At 66.7% G+C, this 19,668-nt stretch overlaps 1 protein-coding gene across 5 annotated transcripts; it reads left to right on the top strand.

Annotated features, from left to right (window-relative positions):
• The first annotated feature begins 4,937 nt into the window (after positions 1-4,937).
• Positions 4,938-13,372, top strand: LOC140902626 (mothers against decapentaplegic homolog 6). 5 transcript variants are annotated; one of them, XM_073322922.2, is made up of 4 exons: positions 4,938-5,014; positions 7,391-7,797; positions 9,763-9,882; positions 11,577-13,372. In XM_073322922.2, the coding sequence occupies exons 2-4, from the start codon at positions 7,407-7,409 to the stop codon at positions 12,110-12,112; spliced, it is 1,047 nt and encodes a 348-aa protein (XP_073179023.2). In that variant the 5' UTR covers positions 4,938-5,014; positions 7,391-7,406; the 3' UTR covers positions 12,113-13,372. The 5 variants fall into 5 exon arrangements, with proteins under 5 accessions (XP_073179023.2, XP_073179029.1, XP_073179027.1 ...); XM_073322928.2 differs by lacking the exon at positions 4,938-5,014 and adding an exon at positions 5,799-5,869 and having other exon boundaries at positions 7,391-7,649; XM_073322926.2 differs by lacking the exon at positions 4,938-5,014 and adding an exon at positions 5,801-5,869.
• The last annotated feature ends 6,296 nt before the right edge of the window (positions 13,373-19,668 follow it).

The following is a 19,668-nucleotide window of genomic DNA, read 5'->3' as shown; positions in this document are numbered from 1 at the left end:
CTGGACTAGCCCCCCGCCCCCTCGTGTGCCGTGCTGCCGTGTGCGTTTCTTCCCAGCCCCCCCGCCCCTCCACAGGGCTAGACCCACTGGCTGCACTCTGTGGTCGCCTGACCCCATGCTGCTGGGGGGCCTGGAGCCGACGGAGCTCCCACCAGAGGGACGCTTTGGGACGCCCTGAGCCTGTAGAAGGTGGGTACGAAGGTCCCCCAGCCTTGACACTGCCTCCTGCCTAGCCAGCCCAGCGCTGGTCAGAGAGTGGGGCCGGGATCCGAGCCCCTTCCCAGGGACCCAGATCCAGCGGGGTGTGTCTACCCCCAACAGGCAAATCCACAAGTGGCTCCCCCAGTGCCCCTGTCTGCGGCTAGCAACAGCCAACAGGTGAATGGGTCGGGCTGGCATGGCCACCCCAGAGCCACGCAGTTCAGAGCCATCAGAGTGGGGCTCCAAGGACACCTTCCTTCCTTCCCAAATGCCAGCGTGCCCCAGCCTGGCTCCCCAGTCTGGCACCCTCTGCTCAGCAGGGTCCCCAGGGCAGTGGGAGGTGCTGTCACACCTGCGGGGGACGGGCAGCTCTTTCCCCCCACATCTGTGGGCTCCAGGCTGCATCCGAGCCGCGGCTACTGGCTGTGTTTTCTCTTCTCTAGCTGGAATCCCGGCTCTCCAGCCCTGACAGGACGGGAAGGGGACTCAACGGTGGGTGCCTGGCCCGCTGCTCAGCGCTTCCCAATAAACCTGGGCAATGCATGACTTCCCCGAGTGCTCCATCTGACTGCTTCAGCTGCCCTGACGCCAGGCCCAATGAACCTTCCAAACATCTACCCCGGCCAGGCCTGGGAGCTGGTCGGGGCTGTGTGGGGTGGGGGGCAGGGCCTGGCGGCCAAGTCTCTGGGCCGAGTTTCCTGCAAAGCTCCTGCTGTTTATCCAACTTTTCCTTCCTGTGCTTGGGACATTATCAGCATGGGCCCAGCCCCCTCCCCCAGCCAGCCCCCGCTTGGGCAGGCAGGGGTCCCTTGCCCAGCACACTGGGATGCCGCTCAAAGTGAAGCTGGCATGGGCAAGGAGACAAGGAATGGCCCCATGGGGCTGTGCCCTGGGACGGGGGACTCTGCACAGCTCACGGGGGGCCAAATGCCCTGGGCCAGGATCTGGCTCAACCCCCAGTGGGAGCGTCTGTCCCCCCTCAGCCATGGAGCCCCGGCGCTGGGCAGGGAATAGGCCCCTGGGGCTAAGCACCAGGCAGCGCTGCCTAGTGGTTTGGGCAGAAAGTGCTGAAGGAGCCCAGCTCTGGTGCAAGGGTCCCTGGGAGCAGATGATCTGCAGCCAGGATGCCGGGGTTCTTGTGCCAGGCCAGGGCACCACAGCTGAGCACAATGGCATGAGAGGCATCGGAGCCCACCACTGCTTCCCACAGCACAGGGTTCCCCTGGGAGGGATCGGGCACCGCTGTGCTGTACCACCTTTGTCTCAGGGTGCCAGGAGTCCTGGCTCCCAGCCCCCCTGCTCTCACCACTAGCCCCTGCTACCAGCCCTCCCCTCCCCTCCGTTTATCTGGCTGTGACTCAGTTCCTTGTTTAGAGAGTTGCTTTCTCGGCCTGTCTCCACTCCAGGCCGTTTCCTGTCTCCTGCCCCCCAGAGCCAGGGGGAAGCTGCAGAGGCAGGAATGCACCCAGCGGGCCAGACTGGCTGGAGCTCCAGCAAAGGTCACAGACCGACCGGCCGCTGACCGGCAGCTTGGCGTACCCCAGGCCCTGCAGGACCTCCCTGGCCCAGGGCATCCCAGCCACGGCCTCCCCCTGCCAGCCTGGGCATGGCCGTGCAGGCGACTGGGGGAGCCCAGAGGGAAGGCTGGGGGTGGGGCATGTGTGTCCCCAGAGCCCCTCGCTGCGCCATGCTGCCCGCCCGGGAGAAGGGCTGCCCCCTGGCGCTGTCTCGGCCCCGGCAGGGACCCACTGTGCGGAGGCTCCGCGGGGCCTGGGCCCGGAGCAGAGCTGAGTGGCTGGCGCCAGGACAGCGGCCTTATCTCAGTGGGAAGTTGGGAGCAGGAAGCCCGGCTGAGAGTGGGATAAGGGCCCGTTTACATTAACCGCCTTTCCATGGAATCTGCTCCCACCCTCTTAAAGGGACAACCCCCCAGCGCCAGCCTCGGGGAGTCCCCTCCCCACAGCCTGAGCCAGCCGAACCCCAGGGTCTGCTCAGCCAGGGCCCTGGGTGCAGGGCTGGTGGGGCGGGGGCTGGCTAGGTAGAGGGGAGCAGAGAGGGGGCCAGCTGGGGGGATAGCAGTGTGGGGGCTGGCAGAGCGGGCCGACGGGCATGGGGCTGGCGGAGGCGGGGCGGGGGTGGCAGTGGGGCTGGCAGAGCGGGCCGACGGGCATGGGGCTGGCGGAGGCGGGGTGGGGGTGGCAGTGGGGCTGGCAGAGCGGGCCCACGGGCATCGGGCTGGCGGAGGCGGGGTGGGGGTGGCAGTGGGGCTGGCAGAGCGGGCCGACGGGCATGGGGCTGGCGGAGGCGGGGTGGGGGTAACAGTGGGGCTGGCAGAGCGGGCCCACGGGCATGGGGCTGGCGGAGGCGGGGTGGGGGTAACTGGGGCTGGCAGAGCGGGCCCACGGGCATGGGGCTGGCGGAGGCGGGGCGGGGGTAACAGTGGGGCTGGCAGAGCGGGCCGACGGGCATGGGGCTGGCGGAGGCGGGGCGGGGGTGGCAGTGGGGCTGGCAGAGCGGGCCCACGGGCATGGGGCTGGCGGAGGCGGGGTGGGGGTGGCAGTGGGGCTGGCAGAGCGGGCCGACGGGCATCGGGCTGGCGGAGGCGGGGTGGGGGTGGCAGTGGGGCTGGCAGAGCGGGCCCACGGGCATGGGGCTGGAGGAGGCGGGGTGGGGGTAGCAGTGGGGCTGGCAGAGCGGGCCCACGGGCATGGGGCTGGCGGAGGCGGGGTGGGGGTGGCAGTGGGGCTGGCAGAGCGGGCCCACGGGCATGGGGCTGGCGGAGGCGGGGTGGGGGTAACAGTGGGGCTGGCAGAGCGGGCCCACGGGCATGGGGCTGGCGGAGGCGGGGTGGGGGTAACAGTGGGGATGGCAGAGCGGGCCCACGGGCATGGGGCTGGCGGAGGCGGGGCGGGGGTGGCAGTGGGGCTGGCAGAGCGGGCCGACGGGCATGGGGCTGGCGGAGGCGGGGCGGGGGTGGCAGTGGGGCTGGCAGAGCGGGCCCACGGGCATGGGGCTGGCGGAGGCGGGGTGGGGGTAACAGTGGGGCTGGCAGAGCGGGCCCACGGGCATGGGGCTGGCGGAGGCGGGGTGGGGGTGGCAGTGGGGCTGGCAGAGCGGGCCCACGGGCATGGGGCTGGCGGAGGCGGGGCGGGGGTGGCAGTGGGGCTGGCAGAGCGGGCCCACGGGCATGGGGCTGGCGGAGGCTCAGTGGGGGTGGCAGTGGGGCTGGCAGAGCGGGCCCACGGGCATGGGGCTGGCGGAGGCGGGGTGGGGGTGGCAGTGGGGCTGGCAGAGCGGGCCGACAGGCATGGGGCTGGCGGAGGCGGGGCGGGGGTGGCAGTGGGGCTGGCAGAGCGGGCCCACGGGCATGGGGCTGGCGGAGGCGGGGTGGGGGTAACAGTGGGGCTGGCAGAGCGGGCCGACGGGCATGGGGCTGGCGGAGGCGGGGTGGGGGTGGCAGTGGGGCTGGCAGAGCGGGCCGACGGGCATGGGGCTGGCGGAGGCAGGGTGGGGGTAACAGTGGGGCTGGCAGAGCGGGCCCACGGGCATGGGGCTGGCGGAGGCGGGGCGGGGGTGGCAGTGGGGCTGGCAGAGCGGGCCGACGGGCATGGGGCTGCCGGAGGCGGGGTGGGGGTGGCAGTGGGGCTGGCAGAGCGGGCCCACGGGCATGGGGCTGGCGGAGGCGGGGTGGGGGTAGCAGTGGGGCTGGCAGAGCGGGCCGACGGGCATGGGGCTGGCGGAGGCGGGGTGGGGGTAGCAGTGGGGCTGGCAGAGCGGGCCCACGGGCATGGGGCTGGCGGAGGCGGGGTGGGGGTAGCAGTGGGGCTGGCAGAGCGGGCCCACGGGCATGGGGCTGGCGGAGGCGGGGTGGGGGTGGCAGTGGGGCTGGCAGAGCGGGCCGACGGGCATGGGGCTGGCTTCTCAGGCCAGTAGCCTCGGTGCATTGGTGTGACTGCCCAGGGTGCCCAGACGGGGTGGGGTTGGAGGCCTGGAGCCCGTCTCACCCCAGTGCTCTGCCAGGGCCCCGCTCTCCCCAACCATGAAGGACCCAAGAACCAGAACTGGAAGGGGTGTGACAGCAAAACCGGCCAACCCAGAAAAGACACCAAGATGGCCCCACGCTTCAGAGCCCCCCCGTGCTCCACAGAGCCCCCACCAGCACTGCAGAGTCTGCCTGCCCCACAACACAGAGCCTCCCCCACTGGGCAGGGCAGACTCTGGCTCGAGGGGCAACCCAACCCCAAGGCAGCATGTGACCCCCATTGGAGTGTGACCCCCCCATCTTGCTGGCCCCTCTTGCCATTAACGCCATGAATATAACCCAAGATGGGGGTCTCTGTGTGAACGGGAGCCCTGGGGTGAGCTGGCGCCTGTCCACATGCTGCCCAGGTCGTGGTGAGGGTCCTGGCATCTGCCCAGCTCCCGGCCCCTTGCTGCACTTTGCCGCCATCCGTCTGGCTGTCTCTGGGGGCAGCCCACACCCCCCAGCCCAGGACTCTGCCCCCCTGGGCTTCCCCTCACTCCACACTCCCCCCTGCCCAGGGCTCTGCCCCCCTCTTTCCCCCCCCAGCCTGGGGTTCCCTGTTGCACTGTTTTCACTGAGCTCAGCTTCCCTCCCTGCAGCCCAGCCAAGAAGTCTGAGCAGCCTCGAATCAATTAATTCCCCCAGCTGGGAGGGCCGTGGGAGGGGAGCCGCCGGCAGGAAAAAGCCCTGGCCGCAGAGTGCGCCAGGCAGAAGTGTCCCAGCCGCCGGAGAGCAGGGCCCCACCACTGAGCCCCAGCGCCAGGCACCGCGCCCCCCGGCTGCCCCACCGTGAGTGAGCCACCCCCGCTCTGCCAACGGGGGGCTGTGGCCTTGCCTGGCACCTGGCGTGTGCGTGTCACTGTGTGCACGCGTGTTTGTGAGCATGTGCTCTGCGTGTGTGTCAATGTGACCGCGTGTCACCGCGTGCATGGCACAGGGGTTGCATGAGTGTTTGAGCATGTGCTGTGTGCGACGGCATGTTCACGCCTGTCAGGGCATGTGTATGTGCTCGGCAGTACATGTGTTAGGGGGTGTGTGTGTGTGTGCACCAGGTGCCATGTGTGTCAGAACACGTGTGTGCCAGGTGATACATGTGTCAGGGCATGTGTGTGTCATGTGCAAGGCGGTACGTGCGTCAGGGTGTGCGCGCCCCAAATGGCATATGTGTCAGGATGCATGTTTGTGTGCTGGGTGCCACTTGTGTCAGGACGCATCTGTGTGCCAGGTAGTATGTGTGTCAGGGCATGCTTGTGTGTGTGCCAGGCATGTCAGGACATGTGTTTTTGTGTGTGTGTGTGTGTGCGTGCCAGGCACTACGTGTGTCAGGATGTGTGTGTGTATGTGTTGGGCACTACGTGTGTCAGGCAGAAGGGGGGGGTGTGTGTGTGTGCGCGCCAGGCACTACGTGTGTCAGGCAGGACGTGTGTGTGTGTGTGTGTGTGTGTGTGTGTGTGCGAGTGGCTGTGTCTCTCGGGGTTCTGGGTGGGAGGCAGCCGAGCCTAGGCCCTTGTCCCTCCTCCCTGCCCCGTCTCTGGCTCCTTTTCTCTCCTCCCCCCCTTCCCCGCCCCTTCCCCCCCACCGTGACCATAAATGCTGCTCATCACAGGCTGGGTCCATCAGATCCCCCCCCCGGGGAGCCAGGAGGTATGTGGGGAAGGGGGGCAGGTCTGGGGGCTGGTGGGTGTTACCTGCGTGACCCTGCCTGGCTGTTCTGTGGGCATGGGGGGGTTCGCTCTCTCCCTGGGGGGTCAGCACGGGGACCAGGCCCCAGTCCCAGCCGGGGCGCTCTGCCCCTCACCCTTGCACGCTTGCAGGGCCGAGCTACGCACACCAGAGACCCCGGCGCAGCCCGAGTGCGGACGCAGTGGGTGGAGGTGCTGCCAGCGCGGGACGTGTCCCGTCAGGGGCGGGGTGAGCTGGCTGGGGGGGGCCGTCACACCGGGGGACTGGCCCGTCCCTGGGGGTGCACCAGTCACTAGACGGGGGTGCTACCTGGCTTTGGAGCTGGCCAGCAACACTCGGCACGGCCTGAGGGAGCCGCTGCATCGACCTGTGCAGCAAGTGTGTGACTGTGTGTGTGTGTTCTGCAGTGTGTCCGCACAGGTGTCAGGGTGTGGGTCTGTGAGTGTGTGTGTCTGTGAGTGTGTCAGTGAGCGGCGGCATGGGTGTGACTCTGTGTGTGCTGTGCAGTGTGTCCGCACAGGAGTCAGGGTGTGTGTCTGTGAGTGTGTCAGTGAGCGGCGGCGTGGGTGTGACTGTGTGTGTGTTCTGCAGTGTGTCTGCACAGGAGTCAGGGTGTGTGTCCGTGAGTGTGCGTGTCTGTGAGTGTGTCCGTGAGCGGCAGCGTGGGCGTGACTGTGTGTGTGTTCTGCAGTGTGTCTGCACAGGAGTCAGGGTGTGTGTCCGTGAGTGTGCGTGTCTGTGAGTGTGTCCGTGAGCAGCGGCGTGGGTGTGACTGTGTGTGTGTTCTGCAGTGTGTCTGCACAGGAGTCAGGGTGTGGGTCCGTGAGTGTGTGTGTCCGTGAGCGGCAGCGTGGGCGTGTGCTGCATTGTGTGTTTGTGCAGGTGTCCGTGAGTGTGTGGGACCGTGTGTGTGACAGTGAGCAGCAGATGAGTGGCAGTGAGTGTGTCAGGAGCGAATCGAATTCTCGGTTTGACTGCCAGGGTCCCGGGGACGTGGCTGCCCGGTGGGTGCTGCTGAGGGGCGAGGGGCGCCCCGCCGCGTCCTCGGGGGCTTCACGCCGGCCCCGGCAGCGGGTGCCAGAGGTGGAGAATCCCTGCCCGGCTTTCAGAGCCGCCGGCCGCTGCCCAGCTCCCAGCACAGACCCTGCCCCCTCCCTCCGGCCCCGGGGGTTTGGATTCAGACTCCCGGCCCAGCTGGCCTGGGGGCCGCGCTGGGGAGACTGGCTCAGCGCAGCCCCAGCCAGCCCGGCCTGGTGTCGTCCCCGGGCTGGGGCCCAGCCGCAATAAGGAGCGGGTCCAGCCCCGGCGGCGTGGGGACCCCGGTGTCCGGCTGGATCCCTGCTACGCCTGGTGCCGGGGGCGGGAGGCGGGGAGTTGCAGGGCAGCACCTGCTTACCCCCGGCGCGGCTGGGTGCCCCGGGCCTGGGCGGGCAGGGCCGTGGGGATCTCTGGAGCGGCCCGTGACCCCTCTCTCCCCCGCAGGTGGGGCCCGCGCCCCATGTTCCGCTCGCGGCGGGCCGGCCTGGTGCGGCGGCTCTGGAGGCACCGCTGTGCGGCCCCCGGCCCCGAGGATGGCCCCGGCGCCCTCAAGCCCGCCGCGCACGCCCTCTTCAAGAAGCTGAAGGACGAGGAGCTGGAGCTCCTGGTGCAAGCGGTGGAGAGCCGGGGAGCCGGGCAGTCGGGCTGCGTCTGGGTGGCCCGGGCGGAGCTGCGGGGCACCAAGCAGGCCCTGCCCCCTCAGGTGCTGCTCTGCCGGCTCTACCGCTGGCCCGACCTCCGGCACCCCCACGAGCTCAAGAGCCTGAGCGGCTGCCAGAGCTTCGGGGGCTGCGGCGAGGGGGCCACGCTCTGCTGCAACCCCCACCACCTCAGCCGGCTCGCCAGGCCCGGTGAGTGGGGCGGGGCGCCGGGCGGGGGGCCACACACGGCACAGCCCCCCCCCCCGGCCCCCCGGCCAAGCAGCGCCGCTCGGAGCTGGGGGGTCAGCATGGGAAGGGTGGCTGGCCCACCCACACCACTCGATTGCCGAATCTGTCCCCAGACACCCCCTCTGTCTGTCTGTCTGTCTGCCTGTCCTCACACACCTCCTCCGTCTGTCTGTCTGTCCTTGTACACCTCCTCCGTCTGTCTGCCTGTCCTCATACACCTCCTCCGTCTGTCTGTCTGCCTGTCCTCACACACCTCCTCCGTCTGTCTGTCTGTCCTCGTACACCTCCTCCGTCTGTCTGTCTGCCTGTCCTCATACACCTCCTCTGTCTGTCTGTCTGTCTGTCCTCATACACCTCCTCTGTCTGTCTGTCTGTCTGTCCCCATAAACCCCCTCTGTCTGTCTGTCTGTCCCCAGACACCCCCTCTGTCTGTCTGTTTGCCTGTCCTCATACTCCTCCTCCGTCTGTCTGTCTGTCTATCCTCATAAACCTCCTCTGTCTGTCTGCCTGTCCTCATACACCTCCTCCGTCTGTCTGTCTGCCTGTCCTCATACACCTCCTCTGTCTGTCTGTCTGTCTGTCTGTCCTCATAAACCTCCTCTGTCTGTCTGCCTGTCCTCATACACCTCCTCCGTCTGTCTGTCTGTCCTCATAAACCCCCTCTGTCTGTCTGTCTGTCTCCAGACACCCCCTCTGTCTGTCTGTTTGCCTGTCCTCATACTCCTCCTCCATCTGTCTGTCTGTCTATCCTCATAAACCTCCTCTGTCTGTCTGCCTGTCCTCATACACCTCCTCCGTCTGTCTGTCTATCTATTTATCCCCAGACACCCCCTCTGCCTGTCTGTCCTCATACACCTCCTGTCTGTCTATCCTTGTACACCTCCTCTGTCTGTCTATCTACCTACCCCAACACCCCCCTCTATCTATCTACCTATCCCCAGACACCCCCTCTGTCTGTCTATCTATCCTCTTACACCCCCATCTATCTATCTATCTATCTATCTATCTATCTATCTATCTATCTATCTATCTATCTATCTATCCCCAGTGTCACGGAGTCCCCAGGCGGGTGATGCTCTGGAACTGCTCCCTATGAAGCCAGGCAGGACTCTGGGGAAGTCTCCTTTCTGGGACCAGACTGTCCCCCAGGACACACAGCTCACACGGCTTCCACCTTCCTGGGTCTGACCTTGGAGCATTCAGCATCCTCTGCCCCTCAGGGAGTCCGCTCAGGCGGGGTCCTGGGGAAGCCAGAGGGTCCTGCCCCCCAACTCCACAGTCCGACGGGACTCTCAGCAAGCCAGTAACACAGAAGGTTTATTAGATGACAGGAACATGGTCTAACACAGAGTTTGCAGGTGCAGAGAACAGGACCCCTCAGCTGGGTCCATTTTGGGGGGCAGTGAGCCAGACAACCACGTCTGCACTTCACTCCATGTCCCAGCCAGCCCCAAATTGAAACTCCCTCCAGCCCCTCCTCCTCTGGGCTTTGTCCCTTTCCCAGGCCAGGAGGTCACCGGATCCCTTTGTTCTCCAACCCTTTAGCTCTCACCTTGCAGGGGGGAAGGGCCCAGGACATCAGCTGCCGGGAGACAGAGTGTCGGCCATTTATGTACCCTGGCCCTTTGCTCTGCAACAATTACACCCCCTTATCCCACCCCCTAGAGACTTAAGAAATGCATAGGGGAAACTGAGGCACCCCTACAGTATTCAGAGGAAACATTAAGAACAGACCCACTTCATCACACCCAGACACCCCCTCTGTCTGTCTATCTGTCTATCCCCAGAACTTGGTCCCCCTTGCCCTGCTAGTTTTGGGGCTGCATTGGGCTGGAAGGGGAGAGCTGGCATCGGAGTGGGATGGGGAGCGGGCTGCCCCAGAGGCAGCTGCTCACTGGTTTCCGCTCTTGTCTGGTTCCCTTTCAGAGACGCCGCCACCCCCTTACTCCAAAATCTACCCCTTCAGCTGCCCATGGACAGAGGTGTCGGAGCGCCCCAACTCCAGCCACCCGGAGTCTGGCTGCAATGCCCACGGAGACTGGCGAGGTACAGTGAGGACCGGGGGGCAAGGGGTGCCCAGAGGGACTGGGGGGCACCCAGGGGATGTGACCCCCAGGCCCAGGCAGGGAGCTTCAGGGGACTCCGGATGACCAGCCCTGGGCTGTGTGGGGACCAGCCCTGCCAGGCTGCAGCCTTGGGTATCAGGGGGATCCTGCCGCCACCTTCCTCCCGCGTGAGGTTTTGGGGGCCCCACTGGAGAGGAAGGGCCCTATGGTGGAGCCATGGAGAAGCCCACCACTCAGGAGCCAGCAGCACTGGGTGTGGGTCAGGTAAACCCCCCATCCCCACTGTGAGTCGGGGGCGCGGAGCACCCACTGAGCCATCCTGGCCCTCAGAGCCTGGAGAGCTGCCGACATGGGGCCCCTGGGGCAGCCTGGTCCCTCCCCTGCCAGCTCAGCCCCTCACAGTAGGTCAGGGGCTACTTCGGTAGGTCAGAAGGAGTTGGGGGGTGGGAAGGGCAGGTGAGGTCTGGCCCAGCCACCGCCCCCCCGAGAGCCCCAGAGCAGATCTGACCTTGCTGCTGCCCCCCATCTCCCCTGGGGCTTCAGGGGAGGGGGTTGGGGGTGATAACCAGCCCCCCACCCCTGAGTCAGGCCCCCCCACCGAGTCCGGGAGGAAAAGCTGCTCAGAGCAGCCAGGGCCGGGGGGTTCCTGTCTGCGGGGGTGGCTCCGTCCCGTCCCCCAGCCCCGGCTGCGCCTGTTATTTTTGGCCCGTCCGCGTTCCCCGCCGCAGGAAGTGCTGCCCACAGGGACACTCACAATGTGCCTTGACGCACAAGCCGCGCTCCGGCCTGGCTGCCGGCCACCGGCTCCTTCCCCGGGCTCCGCCTTCCCTCCCTCAGCTCAAGGGCCTTGGGACCGGCGCCTGCTGCCGGGCCCGCCCCCCCCTTGCCGCGCCACGGCAGGCGGTCCCCTGGGACGGTGGCTGGGGTCGTCCCCGGCCTACGTGCCGGATCACAGCACACCCCCCCCCGTGACTCACGCCCCCCGTGATTGTCTGGCTCCACGGTGGCGTTGGATGCCCTGCTCCAGCCCAGGGGGGCCGAGCCTGGGGCATTGGGGGGGTCGTGTCCTTCTGCTCGGGGCCAGCGGGGTCGGGCAGCCAGAACCCCAGGAGGGCCAGTGTGGCGGGGCTGAGCCCCCACGCAGGAGTCACCCCGCCAGCCACACTGAGACACAGAGCGAGGCAGCTCCTCTTCATCAGCAGAGACGGGGCCTGAAACTGCCCCTTGCAGAGCCCAGGGCCTGTTCCCCACTCGCCCACACCGCTGGCCGGGCCGCATTTCAATCTGGGGCCTTCAGGCCGGCCTGCCCCCAGCCCCCGGCCGCTTGAAAGAGACGACCAAAACTGGTTCTATGTGGCTGTATCCAGAGCCCTGCAGCTCACCCACCCAGGCGAGGGGTCTCTGTATAACTAGCCCTCACGTGTCCCCCCCACAGCCAGCACGGGGGGAGGGGTCCCTGTATAAACACCCCCTGCATCCCACCCCAGAGGCAGCTGCATCTCAGCGCCGGGCGAGGGGTCTCTGTATAACCGATCCCCGCACCCCACCCCAGACGGGCTGCGTCCCAGCGCTGGGGAGGGTCCCTGGGTGGTCTGTTCATTCTCTGGGAGCTCAATGGGGGGATGCGGGGGCTGCTCTGTGCATGGGCTCAGAGGTCCCTTCTCACTCCTGCAGACTCCGGCCTGGAGAGGAGCACCACCAGGGACGGCTGCTGGTGCAAGCTGGCCTATTGGGAGCACCGGACGCGGGTGGGCCGTCTCTACGCTGTGCACGAAACCTCCGTCAACATCTTCTGCGAGCTGCCGCAGGGGAGCGGCTTCTCCCTGGGCCAGCTGCAGGCCGAGAGGCGCAGTGCGGCCGTGCGACGGGCCCGGAGCAAGATCGGCCGCGGGCTGCTGCTGAGCCGGGAATGGGACGGGGTGTGGGCCTACAACCGCAGTGAGCACCCCATCTTCGTCAGCTCCGCCACGCTGGGGCCCCCCGGCGCCCGCGGCCCGCCCGTGCACAAGGTGCTGCCCGGCTATTCTCTGCAGGTGTTTGACTACAAGCGTGTGGGTGGCCAGGCCGGCTGGCGGAGGCCGGGTGATGGGCCCTGCGACCCCAACAGCATCCGCATCAGCTTCGCCAAGGGCTGGGGCCCCTGCTACTCCCGCCAGTTCATCACCGCCTGCCCCTGCTGGCTGGAGATCCTGCTCACCAAGCCCCGCTGACCGGGGGCACAGCCCAGCACAGCCGCTCCCACTGTGGCCACAGGCCCTGCCAGACGAGTAGAGTGGGGGAGCGTCCCTCGGGCCCCCACCCCTGAGGCCTGGCCCCGCTGCCTCTGTCCCCTCTACCGAGAAACCCCATCGCAGCCTCCCTCCGCCCCGACCCCATCATGAGCCTGCAGCTTGGGCCTATGGGCCTCTCCAGCCATCCCCAGCCTGGGTCCTATGGCCCTGGTCAGCCCCTGTCTGCCCTACTCCCTGCCCCCCAGCCTCCTCTCCCCCTTCCCCTTCTCCCCAGCCCCCCACCCCCGTCCCTCTGGCTATCCCTCCCCCTCCCCCTGCCTTGCCCTTCCCCCACCCCATCTCCCCTTACCCCCAGCCCCACCGTCCCTCTGCCCTCCCCCCCAGCCCCTGCCCTGCCCTGTGGTGCCGGGCGCACTTGTCAGGGAGGCAGTTCTCACATTTATTTCAAATTATCTTATTTTTGTAAAGAAACGTAGATTAAAATCCTGTCAAGTGTGGCGGGAGCGGCTCCATGTGCCAGTCCGACCCCCTGCCCACTTGCCACCTGCCAGGCCAGCTGATCCATTCTGGGCACTGGCCCAGGTGGTGGCCAGGTGAGTCTCAGCCCCCTCTGGGAGCCTGCTGGGCTGGGCTGGGGTTTTCGAGGTTGAGAGGGGCTGAGCACGTCTGCAAAGGGGGGAGGAGGTGAAGCAGGAGGGAGGTAGCAGTGGGGCAGGACTCAGAACAGGGCGAATTCTTGGCCCTGGGGGCTCTGACCAGGCCCCTATCCCCAGGGCTCAGGAGGAACCTTGGGCCCTGGGGTGGGGGCACAGAGGCCAGTCCGTGCATGGGGGAGGCACAGAGAGTGGTGGGGAGAGGCTGGGGGCAGCTCAGAAGGAGCCAGCAGGGCTGCGGGGGGAGCAGGGTCCCGGTGGCCAGCAGCACCCAAAGCTCCCGTGTTAGGAGGGCTCAGGGGCTGGGGGGGCAGCCCCTCCGGGGGAAGTTCTCGTGACTAGCAGGGTGTCCTGCATGCAGCAGACAGCTCCGGGCCCAGCCTGGCAGGGCAGAGGGCCGTGCTGCAGGTCCCCCGCAATGCAGACCCGTCCATCTCCGCAGCCCGCCCTGCCAGTCACAGGGGCCTGGCTGGGCCGCACCGGTGCTGCGTGGAGCAGCTCTAAGTTCTTATAGCCACAGCCACTCTGCCGGGAGCTGCCCGGCCCGGCGCTGTTATTTATAACTCCAATAAACGGTGCCACGGAATCGCTGCTGTCCCAGGTGTTGTCCCTGCGCCGGCCCCACCTCCTGTGTCCAGCGCGTGGGGAGCTGCTGCGCGGCCCAGGGAGCTGGGGGGGTCAGCGGAGCTCAGTAACCACCATGGCAGCTGGCGAGGGGGCCAGCCCCACAGTGCTGGGTGCGACAGGTATCGGCCCGTCCACAGCTGGGTCTGGGCGTGGGGCAGGGAGGGACCCCAGCCTGTGGGTGCCTGGCCTCCCTGAGAATCATGGCTGGGGCTGGGGGCCTTCCTGCCATGGCTCTGATGTGCACCTCCCCAACCCCAAACACTGGGCACCCCCACAGCACAGACCACAGCCAGTACACTGGGCAGCCTAACCAGGTGTGCCACACGCGTGTCCACGCACCCCTCACTGGCTAGCGTGCATATGCACACGCGTGTGCGCACACACACATGTACACACATGTACACACACCCTCACACGCGCACACACACACATACATGCACCCCTGCACACACACACTCACACACACAGGTACTCACACGCGCACACACACACGTGCACACCCTCACACGCGTGTGCACACACACGTACACACACACGCACACACACACCCTCACACGCGCACACACACACATACATGCACCCCTGCACACACACACTCACACACACACTCACACACACAGGTACACACACCCTCACACGTGCACACACCCTCACACGTGCGTGCACACACACACGTACACACCCTCACATGCACGCACACACACACCCTCACACGCGCACACACACACGTACACACACGCACACACACACCCTCACACGCGCACACACACATGCACCCCTGCACACGCACACACAGAGGTACACACACCCTCACACATGCACACACACACACGTACACACACCCTCACATGTGTACACACACACACCCTCACACACACACACACGTACACACACCCTCACATGCGCACACACACATACATGCACCCCTGTACACGCGCACACAGAGGTACACACACCCTCACACACGCACACACACACGTACACAGACCCTCACACGCGCACACACACACACATACATGCACCCCTGCACACACACACACACACACACAGCTGCACATGCATGTCCATGCACTTCACAGGCTAGCATGCACACACACAGATAGGCACATGCACCCCTGCACACTCACACACACACACTCACACACACACACGTACACACACACACACATGCACACACACATACATGCACCCTTGCACACACACACACACAGGTGCACATGCATGTCCATGCACTTCACAGGCTAGCATGCACACACACAGATAGGCACATGCACCCCTGCACACTCACACACACACACACACACACACACACGCACGTGCAGCCCATTCCGGCTCTCCCTTGCACTCCGGCTCCCCGTTCGGTGCCCAGCAGTGCCCTCTGCAGGCCAGAACAAGCCAAGGCCGCCCGCAGCTGTCGGCAATGACCGCCCGGTCCTTCCTGCCACGCTGCCCGGCTGGGCAGAGATGGGATCAGAGGCTCCCTGTCCTCAGGCTGGCCCCGCTGCCGTCAGGCGCCCTCATCTCTGCTGTGCTGCCCAGTGCCCCGGAGGGGCCTTGTCCTGGGGGGGCGGAAGGTGAGTGCCCGTCGATGCCCCCGCCTGTCCCGCTCGGGGCCCGTGGGAATGTCCTGGGCTCAGTGGGGACAGGGCACCTGCCAAGCGACTTCCCAGCTCCTTTGTGTTGGGGGTGCTGGAGCTGAGCCAGGGTCTGCGATGGGGGTGCCAGCTGCCCATGGGCAGTTCAGGGGCTCTGGCTGAAGGACTGTCCCTTGGCAGGAGAGACGGGGATGGGCCCAGCACCCGTGGGACATAGCCACAGCCCCCACACCCCAAAATAGACTGGTGCCTAAAAATAGCACAGTGCACCCCCAACGGCGGAGGGGGGGCTGGTATCTGCCAGCCTGCGCTGGGGCGAGGGTGGGGCACCGGGGGGCTGTGTGGTTTGGTGTCTGGTTCCTAGAACACTAGGGGCTGCGGGCTCAGCAAGGCCTGGCGGGGCCAAGGGGGAGAGACTCTTTCCTATAAACATGCACCAATCCAGCCCACGGGGCTTGCAGAGAAGCCGCCCGACTTAGAGAAAACCGGGGGAGGGGAGAGAGAGCGAGGGAATGGGGAAGCGAGGGAGGAGGAGTGCGGCCTTGCCAGCTGCGAGCACTTCCCCCTACACCCACTGGAGCCAGGAGGTGGTGGGGGGGAGGTGCCCGCACAGCGCCCAGGCCTGACTCCAGCAGCCAGCAATGGGCTTGGCTGGCACCATCTGGAGCGGGGAGGCCAGGGTGAAAGGGGGCTGGACGCTGTCCCTGGCCTCTCGCTCTGCAGAGGAATCTCTCCGTCCAGTGCCAGGCTCCCATCCCCATGGGCTCTGGCAGCTGAACTGGGCTGCCCGTTAGCCCTGGGTGCCGCCCTATGCGGAAGTGGGAGGCCGTGGCCAGGCCTGGGCGGGTGCAGGGAGCTGGGGGCTCCTGCCCCTCCTGCCGGTTCCTCCTTAGAACCATTTCCCCTGCGGCATCTATAAATAGCTGGCGACGCTGGGGCCTGCGGTGGGTTTGATTTCGGCTCTTGGCGGCCTCAGGGGGTTTGTGACACGAAGTGCTGGGCGCCTTTCATCCCCCAAGCTGCCTCTGAAGTGGTTGGGGCGCAGGAAAGCTCGGAAGCTCCCCCCACCCATCTGGGGCCCCCAGGAGCCGGGCAGGGACGTGGATGTCTCTGTGCGGCAGGGTCTGCAACACTGCATCCCATATCCCAGGGTGCGGTGCCCCCCACCCGGCACACGGGGGCCAAGAATGCCGCCCAGCCCTCAGCAGGCCTGGGCCAGGCCTGCCTGGCATTGCCCAGCGCCTGGCACCTTAGGCCCGTGGTGGCCCTGATTCCAGGATCTTCCCAGGGACTGGGGCTGCCAGCCACATCCCGGCCCCCCAGCCTTCCCCCCCACCTCCCCGGGGTGCAGCTGCATGGCCCCTGAAAGTGAAAGTGGGAGGGGCCGTGGGAGGCTGGTTTCGGGCAGGTGGGCGGCTGGGCCGGCTGCAAGTCAGCACCAAAGAGGGGATTTTCTCTGGATTTCCCCCTCACTCGCCTCATCCGTCCCCACGCGTCCCCAGCTCTTCAGCAGCCCCCTCCCACCCTTGCCTGCTCAGGCCAAGGGAGAGACAGCAGCCGGGCTGGGCCAGGCAGGCCACTCCCTGGAGGTACCACAGCTCTGGCCAGGCCCCTGGGTGGCTCCTGCATGATCTCCCTCTGCCCCCGCCCCCACCCTGCATGCGGGTTATTGTAAGCAGCCTGCGAGGGCTTTGCTGAGCAAGGGGGAGAGGGATGGATGGACGGGTGGGTGGGTGGAGGAGCAGATGGACCAAAGGTGCTCTCTCTCTCTCTCTCTCTCTCTGGCCAATGCAGAGGACTTGCCCCAGTGGGGTGGGAGGAATGCGTGGGGGGCAGCCAGGGCCAGGCACCTCAGGGCCATCGCCCCAGAGGACAGGTTTGCAACCCTCCCCCACCCCACTGGGGACACATGGGGGCCCCAAGGGCTGAACCCCCTTGTTGGGTCAGCAGCCAGGTACGTGCAGGGTAATTGCCCCAGCAAGAGGGGTGATCCGGCCCTGGATCTGTGCCCATTGCAATGGCCTCTGGGTGCAGTGATCCAGCAGGAGGGGAGACCCGGAGCTGGATCCCTGCCCCCGTAATGGACTTGCCTCCTGCCAGTGAGCTAATGTCTGCGCAGGGCCCCTGTTTGGCTTGGTGGCAGGGCAGTGGGGGCCTGGCCCAGGGCCATGTCTGAATCAGGCCGCCAGGGAGCCCCTCCTTGGAGCAGCAGGCAGGGGTGGGGGTTGGAGGGCAGGGGCAGGCATGGGAGTGGGGGGGGTTAGCTGAGGTGAGCAAGGAGCCAGAACATTTTGATTCTTTCCCTCCTGGGCGCCGGTTGTGGCCAAACAGGTTGTGTCTGTAACCCCACCCAAGTCACCTGCACAGGTGGGGGGAGCTGCTGCTGCTCGGGGAGTCTGCCCCGCCCTGGCCTGCCCTGCCCTCCTGCCTGCTCCAAGTGTCTTGCTCTCCATGAGCCCCCATTGCCCCAGGTCCTTCCTGCCACTCTCCCAGGCAGGCACAGGAAAGGGAGGCTAATGAGGCATGTGTACTCGGGTGGATACCTCTCTCCCATCACCTCAGAGACCTCCCTGCCCCCGGAGAAAGCAGGGCCTGGGCTATCTTTAGGGGCTAGGCCTCTGAGTTCCCGCCACCACCTCTGTGCAGCAAGCTGGGGCTGGGGGATGTCACCAAAGGCCACCCAGCGACTCTGGCGGAGACAGGGTTAGAACCCCGGAGTCCTGGCTCTCAGCCCCTCTGTTCGAACCCCATAGGCCCCACTCCCCTCAAAGAGAAAGGGACAGAATCCAGGAGCCCTGGCTCCCAGTCTTGTGTTCTGGCCCAAATCCATCTTCTTCCCTCAGTGCCTCAGCCCAGGCGTTGGGCTCCCTGTTGGCTGGGGGTAACTCTGCCGGGTGCAGGTGAGACCTTCGGACATTTTTTGCCAGAGGCTGGGAACGGGCGGCGGGGGACGGGTCACTGGGTGGTTCCCTGCTCTGTTCACTCCCTCCGGGGCACCTGGCAGTGGGTGAGTCCCTGGTCTGTTCACTCCCTCCGGGGCACCTGGCAGTGGCCACGGTCGGCAGACCGGACACGGGGCTGGATGGACCTTTGCTCTGACCCAGTCTGGCCCTTCTTATGTTCTGACAAGCAGGGCCCAGGGCGTGGGGCTGGGAGTGGGCCAACCAGTTTCCTTGCTGGCTGAGAGAACAGCCAGTCAGGTGGGGGCTGTGGGGAGGGAAAGCGTCCCCCATTCTGGCTGTTTTGGTGCCTCAGTGCTTGGGGTGGTGTGTTGACAGAGTACCTGGAGCCACGGGGAGACTGCGCTAGATTAGATGGGTCTATGTGGGCACAGATGGATGAAGGGGTGGCTGGAAGGATGATGGACAGAGGGATACGTGTGGGGATATTTGGATGGAGGGACAAGCAGACGGATGGAGGGGACGATGGAGGGATAGATGGCAGGACAGACAATGGGATGAACAGAGGGATATGTGTGGGGATGGACAGATGGATGGATGGACAGAGGGATATGTGTGGGGATGGACAGACAGATGGACAGAGAGATATGTGTGGGGATGGATGGATGGACGGAGGGATGGACAGACAGAGGAATGGCCAGACGGCCAGAAGGAGGGACAGATGGCCAGCGGGCCAGTCGGGGCAGGGCGTGGGGGAACAACCCTCCCCCCGGCCCTAGGGTTGCCAATTTTAGTTGGACGTGTTCCTGGAGGTTCCATCCCATGACATAATCTTTAATTCCTGGAGACTCCAGGCCAGTCCTGGAGGCTTGGCAAGCCGGCCCTGCGGGGGGCCAGGGAGGAACGGCCAGCTCCAGCCGCAGCAGTTTGCAGCCACTGGCCAGCAGCTTGGCCGGGCCTTTGGGGGCATCCAGCCCCGAGGCTTCCCGGGCCAGGCCGGCCCCCCTCCCCGGGTACGAGTCCGGCCAGGGATGGGTCAAACTTTCCATCTTCAGCCTCCTTCCCCAGCTCTGACTCACCCTTCCTCCCCGCCAGCTCGCCTGGCCCGAGCCCCGCCCTGCGGCCGGCCGCCCCCCGGGCAGGGCCCCCCCAGCGCTGCAAGCCCCCCCCCGCCCGCGCTGCGAGCCCCCCCACGGGCAGCCCCCCCGCCCGCGCTGCGAGCCCCCCCACGGGCAGCCCCCCCGCCAGCGCTGCGAGCCCCACCCCACCCATCCCGGGCAGGGCCCCCCAGCGCTGCGAGCCCCCCCGCTTCAGCCCATCCCGGGCAGGGCCACCCCCCCGCCAGCGCTGCGAACTCCCCCATCCCGGGCACGGTCCCCCCCTCCCCGGGTGCAGCGCAGCTTTAAAGGACCCTTCGTCGGGGGGGCCCGAGCCGCTGCTGCTGCAGACACTGTCAGCTCCCCCGACTCCTCCCTCCTTCCCCCGCCCCTGGGGGTGTGTCCTGGGGGGGCCCTGAAGGGCAGCACCCCACGCCAATGAGAGGCTGGGACCCCACCCCCTGCCCAATGAGCTGGGGCGGGGGCGGGCGCTTCCTGGTAGCCGGCTGGGGAGGGCGAGGGGGGGATGCGGAGCAGCTGGGGCCAGGTGGAGGGGAGGGGTCGGGAGGGGAGCGGGGGGGCCCGGCCAGCCAGCCGGCCGGCGGCGGGCGGGGAGGGGCCGCGCCGCGGCGAGGCGGGGCCGGGGGACCGCGGGGGGGCGGA

Source organism: Lepidochelys kempii, chromosome 24, assembly GCF_965140285.1.
Source record: "Lepidochelys kempii isolate rLepKem1 chromosome 24, rLepKem1.hap1, whole genome shotgun sequence".
Lineage (NCBI taxonomy): Eukaryota > Metazoa > Chordata > Testudines > Cheloniidae > Lepidochelys > Lepidochelys kempii.
The sequence above is the reverse complement of the archived record's forward strand: the minus strand, read 5'-3'. Positions and strand labels throughout refer to the sequence as shown.

Excerpts from the sequence above, each read along its gene's own strand:
- LOC140902626 (XM_073322925.2), top strand. The coding sequence starts at position 5,945 with ATGGGGGGGTTCGCTCTCTCCCTGGGGGGTCAGCACGGGGACCAGGCC. Across the intron at positions 6,137-7,390 it reads CGTGTCCCGTCAGGGGCGGG|GTGGGGCCCGCGCCCCATGT; the intron begins GTGAGCTGGCTG and ends TCTCCCCCGCAG. Across the intron at positions 7,650-9,762 it reads AGCAGGCCCTGCCCCCTCAG|AGACGCCGCCACCCCCTTAC; the intron begins GTGCTGCTCTGC and ends GTTCCCTTTCAG.